At 65.8% G+C, this 9,050-nt stretch overlaps 1 protein-coding gene across 1 annotated transcript; it reads left to right on the plus strand.

Annotated features, from left to right (window-relative positions):
* On the plus strand, nt 1–7,892 carry H696_04394 (hypothetical protein). The gene is made up of 5 exons (XM_009498270.1): nt 1–50; nt 647–857; nt 1,102–2,444; nt 2,602–2,865; nt 3,093–7,892. Exons 3-5 carry the CDS (start codon nt 1,113–1,115, stop codon nt 7,839–7,841), a joined length of 6,345 nt encoding a protein of 2,114 aa, XP_009496545.1. The 5' UTR covers nt 1–50; nt 647–857; nt 1,102–1,112; the 3' UTR covers nt 7,842–7,892.
* Nucleotides 7,893–9,050: the final 1,158 nt, after the last annotated feature.

Here is a 9,050-nt window from a genome sequence, read left to right on the forward strand (position 1 = left end):
TCGTTGTCTCCTCCTCCCCCCCCTTCTCTGGTAACCCCTCTGGCACCTCTGTGAGTCTCCCCCCCCCCCCTCAGTTCCCCCATCGACATCCTCGCCCCCCTCGCCCCCTGCTCTCTATGCTTCGCCCCTCCTCCCCCCCCCCCTCCCCCCACTGCAGCCACACATACACACATGCGACAGCAGCCTGCGCGTGTGCATGCCCCCCACTGCACCAGGGCGTGCTCGCCGCGTGGCTGGCGGGCACACGCGCACGTGCGACTGCTCCGCCGGATCGCGCGCGGGCACTGGCCGCTAGTATGCGTGCGCACGCGCGCGCGCTCGCGTGTGTGTGTGTGTGTGTCTGTATGCGTGCACGCAGTGCCCGGCCCTGCTGCATGTCGACCCCCTACCTCCTCTCCCTTTCGGTCGCCCCCGCTCCTTCTCATCGCGTCACCTCTCCCGCCATGATGATGCCCCCCCCCTCCTGCCCCCGCCCACCCGCCCTCCCGCCTTCCCGCCTTCCCAACTGTCATCCCTCCTTTCTAACCAAGTCCCCTTTTGGTCTCTTCCCCCCCCTCCCGCGCCTTCCTGCCCCCTTCGCTTCCCCGCGCACGCGTCCTCCTCCCCCCACCTCTGCCTTTGCCTCCGCGGCACGCGCTGCGCCCAGCCCTGCCCCCCCGGGTTCACCTCTGCCACCTTTCACCTCGGAGGGCACTCACCGCCACTCGCGTGTCCCTCGTCGCCTGCCTGCCTGACCCCTCGCAGGACAGTCGTCCCCCTCCTTGCCACTTCTTGACAACGACCCCCTTCCCCCTGCATTTGCCGCCGCGCCCAAACGCCACCCGTTGTCCCTGATCCCGGGTCTCCCTTTTTGGCTTGTTCGTCCACGTCAACCACACCTCCCTTCTTCGCCCTTTCCTTTCTTTGTCCCCCCCTCTCTCTCGCGCGCTCGCTCGCTCGCTCGCTCGAGGAGTCTCCCTTCTCCCCCTCTTCCTCTCCCTCCCCCCTCCCCGCTGCCCGAACGTCCATCTCACCGCCCGGATCTTCCGGTGTCTCGCCCCACGCCACTCCCCTCGGCCCGCCCCCGCCCCCCACCCCCACCCCCACCCCCACCCCCTGCAGCAGCCGCTGCCATGCTTCATCTAGCCTCCAGGCGCTTCGCCTCCGGGCCGCCGCCCGGCGGCCTGAGCGCGGCCCACATCGCGGCGCGCCTCTTCTCCACGCAGATGTCGCCGGATGCGCGCGCCTATCAGCGTCTGGATCACAAGACCGGCGATGCGGCACACGATGCCGAGGCCCTGCAAGCCCTGATCGATGACAAGTTCAACGAGAAGTACTTCGACCTGAATGACCCGGAGGCCCGGGACTCCATTCGCTTCCTGGCCGACGGTGCCAAGTCCCCGATGAGCCACTTCTGGAACCAGGACCTGAGCCGCGACGCCAGCCGGCGGAACATGTACCGGTATCTTGCCGGCAAGTTCAGTGGCCAGATGTACGATGGAACCATCTCCCGGGATGACATGGTGGATGACATGGATCTGCGCTTCTCCATGCAGCATTCCGAGTCCAGCTTCGCCGACCTGGACACCCTGGACGCCGTGGATGAGAATGGCTTCGATCTGGGCCCGGTCGGTGTGCGGGACCACATGTTCCAGCGGTCGTCGGCCATCCGTGGCGCGGCCGGTCGCCTGCAAATCCGTGACAATGAGTATGATGTCAAGGTCATCGACCGCCTGGCGACCGAGCTCTTCCAGGCGCAGCTGGACAAGCGCAAGGCCACCCTCCAGGATCTGGAGCTGCTGGCCCGGGTGAACCACCGCCTGGCCCAGCTGAACGGCCCGCGGCTCACTCTCACCGACCTGGCGCAGCTGCGCGCCGGGCGGGAGCTCCGCGACCCGGTCAGTGGCTGGCGCTCGTTGGCCCCGGTCGGCGACGCGTATGCCGCCCAGCGCCTGCCCCTCATGTCTCGCGAGGAGTTCGCCGCCGAGCTGCCCACCATCCTGACCGAGGCCGTGGATGCCTCCAACAAGGAGACCTTCGAGGCCATCATGTCCAATCGCGAGAAGTATGAGGACCGCTTCTATGCCCTGTATCGGTCCTTCCATGAGGATCTGCCCCAGGGTACGGGCATTTCGCTGGCCGGCCGGGCCATCGAGATCCCGGACTTCGACTCGCCCGTGCACGCGCGCGACTGGGTGGCCAAGAACCTGGAGTACCTGCTCTTCACTCGGCCCATCATCGAGAACATGGCCTTCGATGCGCATACCTTCCTCCCCCGGAGCCAGGAGCCGATCCTCGGCTCGCGCGAGAACAACTACACCACCTTCTCCCCGCGCATGCACACCCAGGACCCGCAGTACTTCCTCAACAACTCGGATCTCTACTTCGGCGCCATCACCGAGAATGAGATGGCCGCGCCGCATGACCTGACCTACTTCGTTCACCGTGACACTCACGAGCTGCCGGTGCGTGCGGTGCTGCCGACTTGTGCTCCCCTTTGCCGGGCTCCCGGGTGCCCGCTGCTCGGCTCCCGCAGTTACTAATCCGCCTCTCGCTCTTTCGTGGCCACCTTGTGTGTTTGGCGAATGTCGTTGCTGGCCCCCGCCCCCGCCCCTTTCCCAGCGTGCCCCGCTTGACATCGACGAGGGCCTGCTGAACGAGCATGAGGACGAGGACCACGAGCTGGATATGCGCAACACCATGCGCGACCGCCTCGGCCGGCCGGACACCATCACCGGCTATGTGCAGAAGCAGATGTACCACCTCAATCGCCTGTACCCGGACATCTACACCCCGAACAACCTGGCCCTGCTCTTCAACCTCCGTGTGCGCGAGGCCCGCAATGTCCTGGTCATCCAGCAGCGCGGTGCCGAGCTGAACAAGGCTGTGCGTACCGCCACACCGCCGCGGGGGCGGCCGAGCGCCCGCAATGTTCTTTCTTTGCTTTTTGTTCTTTTCTTCCCTGTCGTCGCCACCGCCACCGCCACCGCCACACCATCACCACCGGCGCCTCTCCTTCCAACGGGCCGGTGCCGCCATTCCCCCTGACTCACCCCCTCCACACTGCTTTTCCCGGTCTCCCTCCACCACCGGCCCTCGGAATCACCGCGCAGGGCTACCCCAACCACTTCCAGATTGAGTCTCTCATCGAGGGCGAGCAGAACCGCGCCTACGGCCGTCACCATGACCACGAGATGACCGGTCTGGTGGACAACCTGTCGTCGCCGATCGGCATGGAGCCCGGTGCGGTCAACTACCAGTACATCCCCAACATGCCGGAGGCGCCGGACGCCGTGCTGGACCCCTCCTCGCGGCGGTTCTTCACCACCATGGAGAGCCAGGCCAGCCACACGGCCGGTCTGAACCGCCGCCGGGCCATGATCGAGCCCTTCACTCGCGGCATGTCCGACACCCAGATCCAGGCCTACGTGGAGGACCCCTTCAACAAGGTCCTCGATGAGCGGTCCCTGGCCCTCGAGGATCCGGGCGTGGTGGTCAACAATGCCGTCATGGGCAGCGTCTTCCCGCTGAACTACGGCAACAAGCTGGACGCCGTGGAGGAGGCCCTCTTCACCGATCCCGACAGCCCGACCAAGGGGCTGAACTACCAGGATCTGGATGAGCATGAGCGCCTGCTGGCCAAGCTGGTCATGCTGCGCGTGTACCACGTGCGCCACATGCGCGAGGTGGCTCCCTTCATGAAGGAGTATGAGACCCAGCTGGAGGCGCAGTTTGGCGCCTACTGGACCCAGGCCGTGGAGATGGGCACCGAGGTGGGGGACATCGTGCCGAGCATCATCGCCTCGCGCGTGGCCAGCGGCACCAAGCTCAAGGACCGGTCGGCTCTGGTGGACCGGTTCCTGAACCCCTCGGACAGTGACCTGCGCGCGCAGTATGACCAGTTCATGGACAACCGCGCCGGGGCCGGGATCCCGGCCGGCGCTGCTGGGCTGTATGCGCCGAGCTTCGACGAGTATGCGGCCCGGGTGCGCCGTGTTCGTGCGGCCTATGCCCACACCCTGCCGCATGATGGGGATCTCGATGGGCTGGCCGCGTCGACCACCAAGATCTTCGACATCGCCCAGCTGGATGGGCTCCCTCGTAGCGAGGCCCAGCAGCTGCTCACGGACAATGACGATGCCGTGTTTGCCCTGCTGGATCGCATGCTCTTCAACACCAACAACATGACCGGGCGCATGCGTGACATGGTGCGCGATTTGCAGCTGTACCAGGAGCTCCGGTACAAGCATTCGCACGATCTGAGCCAGTCGCTGCTGCCCAGCCGCCAGGAGACCTACCTGGCCTCCTTCGCCGCGCGCATGAAGGAGTTCCGCAAGCAGTACAGCGCGCTGCGCATTGACGGCCGGCCGGCCGAGAGCTTCACCTCCATCGGCCTCGGTGTGCTGGACCCGGCCAACACTTGGCTCGGGGACTTCTCCCTCAACCACCGGCACCGGTCGCTGACGTCCACGCTGGCCAGCTTCGCCGAGGCCAGCCGCGGCCATGGGTCCGACAAGGTGGTCTTCTGGCCGGAGGAGACCGAGCATGCCAACCTCCGCGAGCGTGGTCGTCTTGGCCGTCGTGGGGCCGTGTCGCCGCGCGTGCGCGAGACCGATGACAGCGACAGCGAGGATGACTCCTTCGACGAGGTGCACCAGTCGACCACCACTCCCCAGGCTCATGCCAAGCTGCTGAAGCGCACGATCGATTACGATGCGCGCAACAACATCGAGGAGTTGCATCCGCTGGTTCGCGACATGCTGGGCTCCATCTTCGGGGAGGGCCGCGCGCCGCAGCTGTACAGCCAGCTGAAGGACCCGAATGTCAAGCAGATGGCCGACTTCCTGAGTGTCATGCTGCAGGAGGTGGACTTCCATGGGAACCCGATGCCGGGCGCGGTGCAGAACCCGATGGCCATCCTGGCGGCGCACAAGTTCCTGGGGCTGGTGCGCGATGCCGCCCAGCGCGAGCTCAATGCCAACATCAACTTCGACTTCGACCCGACCCAGGTCATTGGCAATGCCGTCTACAAGAACTACAATGCCAGCGGGAGCTTCGACTTCTTCAACTACTATCGGGACATGCCGATCTTCGATGTGCCGCTGCCGCTGCCGTCGCAGTTCCCGGCCCTGGCCGCTCGCCAGCAGATCTTCCTGTCGGCCGTGTATGATGGTCGCCAGGATCAGCTTCTGCGCGCGCATGCCATGGGTGTCGAGGCCATCGACGAGCTGGAGACCCGCATGCGTGCCCGCTATCCGGAGCACTTCCCCGACGATCTGGACACCAGCCGGTACTACCGGTCTCGGGGGGACATCCGCCCGGAGATCCGGCCGCTGTTTGCCACCTTCGACAATCCGTCGGTCGATCGCCATGCGCTGATGGCCGTGCCCAATGAGGAGGCCATGCGCATTGCGGCGGCCGGCTTCAACTATGCCTACAACACGGATGCCGTTTTCGATGAGATCTACGGCTCGGAGCTTTGGTCGACGCACTTCAGCGCGGACTTGCCCTTCAGCCTGCCGGAGCACCGGATCAACCTGCCCTACCGGTTGTCGCTGCTGCGGGAGCTCAATGACCGGGTGTTCTATGCCAACCGGTTTAAGTTGATCTTCGACATGATGAACGGCACGGCGGTGCCCTTCATCCCCAACACCATGAGCATCCTGCTGCCGGATACCGACCGGCACATGCAGATTCTGGCCAACTCCCTGGCCGGCCTGGGGCATCTGGATGCCGGGCGTAACATCAGCCCCGGCAGTGATCCGGCCACCTTCGGCCTGTATGTCGACCCGTCGGAGGAGCGCTCCCTCGAGGACGAGGAGGAATCCGACGAGGATGAGGATGACCCGCTGAACCCCAGCTATGTGATGGACTTCGGGTCGGCCGGGTTCGGTGGGGTTGTCCACCCGCACCAGCTGCCGGATGACGCCACCCGCGCGGACTTCGTCTTCATGCATGCGCTGGCCGACTACATGTCCCCGGGCAAGCAGATGTACAGCACGGCCGACACTCGGGACAGCTTCTTCCCGCCGACCGAGCGGCTGGACGTTGCTCAGTACTATGTCAACGACGATTCGGATTCCGATGAGGATTCCGACGGCTCGGATGGCTTTGATTCGGACCAGGGCGATGGCGGCCAGGGCGGCTCGTCCAGGCCTCGTCGCCGGGCTCCGCGCAACGACTTCGACTTCCCGCGCATGCCGCTGGGCAGCCGTGCCGCTCGGTTCCCCAAGTCCTCCCAGTACTTCTTCGATGGGAAGATCCGCCAGATGAAGATTGCCCGTGACAACCTCCATGCGGAGATGATGCACGCCATCGAGGGCCCGCTGGTGCCGTACCATGATGCCCCGTCATTGACCCCGGTGCAGGCGGCCCTGGTGCTGGTGCTGCGCATGATGGATGACATGATCCTGTCCCGGGCGCAGACGCGCCTGCCCCTGCCGGACTTCAAGCGCACCAACCCGGATGGCACGCCGAATGACGCCCTGCCGCCGGCGGTCTTTGTCACCTTCAACATCGATGCCGACATCGACGATGTGGAGGACCTGACGCGCGAGCTGCCGGTCCCCATGACGAACCCCTTGTTCCATGGGTTCGAGAACTTCAACTCCGTGGACGAGGTGCAGACCTTCATCCGGCAGTTCACCCAGCACCCGAACATCAAGTTCCGGGAGGATGGCATCCAGCCGCACATTTCGATCGACCCCCTGCTGGAGGCCATCAAGGCCAGCGGCAAGAAGGAGGAGCAGATCAGCCCCCGCGAGCAGACCCTCATCCAGTATTCGATCGATGAGCTGAACAAGATCATCGATCACAACAATTACATGTATGAGCGCCTGCTCCTGCCGGCGGCCGAGGACACCCTGGACCTGTTCACTGCCCTGGATGAGATGATCCAGACCCGGCAGCCGGGCTCCGTGGGCGAGCTCATGACCATGATCGCCGAGGATGAGACCCTGGCGCCGATGGTGTGCACCGATGAGGATGACCCGATTGCCTTCTACAACAAGCATGAGGGCTCCAATGCCCACACCTTCAATGTCAGCGAGCTGGCGTACAACCTGACGGTCATGCGCACGGCCGCCGTGCTGGATGATGTCATTGTGCCGTCCTACCTGCAGGAGGCCTTCCAGCATACCAAGAACCAGCTGGAGCGCGTGTCCCGGGTGCCCACCTTCCGGACTCTGGATGATGAGGTGCCGATCCGGACGAACCTGCATGCCCTGCGCGCGCACGATCTCTACCATGTTTCCTTCATGTCGCCCGGCCAGCTGGATGGCGAGGTGGACCAGTTCCAGGCCTTCGCGGATTTGGCCGCCTCGGCCATGGCCCATTCGGAGATGGACCGCGAGCACAACCTCTTCCGGCTGAACACCTACATGCGTGGCATTCAGTCGAGCATGACCCTGCCGCTGCCGCATGTGGATTCCTCCTTCAATGCGTACAAGGATGTGGAGAACTTCCGCGAGCTGATGGACCTCGACCGGATTCCGGAGATCCGCGGTGAGATGCTGGACATTGTCCGGGCCGAGCGCGACCTCGTCACCCCGGAGAACATGGAGCAGATCGAGTACCTGCTGCACAAGAACCACCGGCGCCCGCGCGACGACCCGAATGCCCGGGACCCGGCTCTGGTTGTGCGCAAGGACCCGGCCCCGGTGGACAACCGCCATGTTCTGCAGTTCTGCGACACCTCCGAGTCCCGGAACTACACTCACACCTACCGCGAGCGCGATGGCACTCTGCGCCGTGCCACCCACAGCGAGAATGCCCTCCTCAACCACCCGCGCGACCGGGACCTGGCCCGGATGGATAACATCGGTGATGCCGTCCGCCAGGGTCACTTCATCCCCAAGAAGTGATTTGGCGTGTGCCGGCTTTTTCTCCTTCTTTCCCCCCCCCCCCCCCCCCCCCCCCCCACCCCCCCCCCCACCCCCCCCCCCACCCACCCCCCCCCCCCCACCCCCCCCCCCCCCCACCCCCCCCCCCCCCCCCCCCCCCCGGGGGGGGGGGGGGGGGGTTTCCCCCCCCCCCCCCCCCCCCCCCAGAGAAGGAGGTGGCGGAGAGCGGCGGAGCCGCTGGTGGGGTCGAGCTGCAGGCGGGCATGTAGGGAGAGAGGGGACGTTGTGCGCGCGTTGCCTTCTCGGGGGAAGGGCCGGCAAGGGTCGTCGGATGGCGGAGGGCACACCAGGCCTCCTTGCTTTGGTGCCCGCCGCCGTCCTGGCCTCCGCTGTCTCCTCCCTCCTCCCTCCCTCTCGCCGTCCGTCCTCGGTGCTTCCTCTAGATATTCCCCACTTGCTTCCTGTGCGCGCGCGCGCGCGCGCGCGCCCTCTCCCTCCTGGCCGTGTGTGTGTCCCCCGCCCCCTTCTTCCTCCTTACTGCCCCCCCCCCCTCCCCCCTTCTCCTGCTGCAAGGACACAATACACCCAAAGATAGATTCGACACACATTCGCCTGCGGGCTCCCCTCTTTTGCCTGGTCTTTGTCCGCGTTCTCCTGCGTGTGTGTGTGTGTGTGTGTGTGTGTGTGTGTATCCACCGCATGAGCCGGCGCGTCGCCTGCCCCCTTCCCCGAGACCGTGCCCTTAGCCGGGCTGAGGTGGCATGTCTGGCTGGCGGGGCAACATTCGAGGTGCCGGCGGATGGGCCGCCCCCCCGCCGGCCCCCGGGGCCCGACGTGGTGCCTTGGGCTCTCTCCATGTCCCCCGGGCGATCGACGCTAGCCGGGAGATTCTCTAGGGCGCCGAATGAGCGCGGCGGGTGTGTCCCTGCCGCGTTCACCCTTTCCCTCCATCCCGGGAGCCCATGACAGCCAAGCGAGCCCCCCCCCGCAAACCGAGCCCGAGGCAGCCTCGACTAGCGCGAGGATGCGCGCGAGGGTGACGATTAACCATTCCCCCCCCCCCCCCCTGCCCGCAGGGCGTCTCTGGAAGTGCCCGGAGACAGATGTCCCGGACTGGAACCTACTTTTTTTCTCTCTCCCTCCCTCTCCTCCCCTCTCGCTCAAGGGCCAGGGGCAAGAAGCCCACCCACCCAGTGGAGGTGGTCAGCCCGCTTCTCGCGCCTTCTCCCT

This window comes from Fonticula alba (assembly GCF_000388065.1).
Source record: "Fonticula alba strain ATCC 38817 unplaced genomic scaffold supercont2.7, whole genome shotgun sequence".
Classification (NCBI taxonomy): domain Eukaryota; order Rotosphaerida; family Fonticulaceae; genus Fonticula; species Fonticula alba.

Bases quoted from the DNA above. Each gene is read 5' to 3' on its own strand.
- H696_04394 (XM_009498270.1), top strand. From the start codon at position 1,113: ATGCTTCATCTAGCCTCCAGGCGCTTCGCCTCCGGGCCGCCGCCCGGC. The intron at 2,445-2,601 runs GTGCGTGCGGTG...CCCCTTTCCCAG, and splicing joins GTGACACTCACGAGCTGCCG to CGTGCCCCGCTTGACATCGA. The intron at 2,866-3,092 runs GTGCGTACCGCC...ATCACCGCGCAG, and splicing joins GTGCCGAGCTGAACAAGGCT to GGCTACCCCAACCACTTCCA.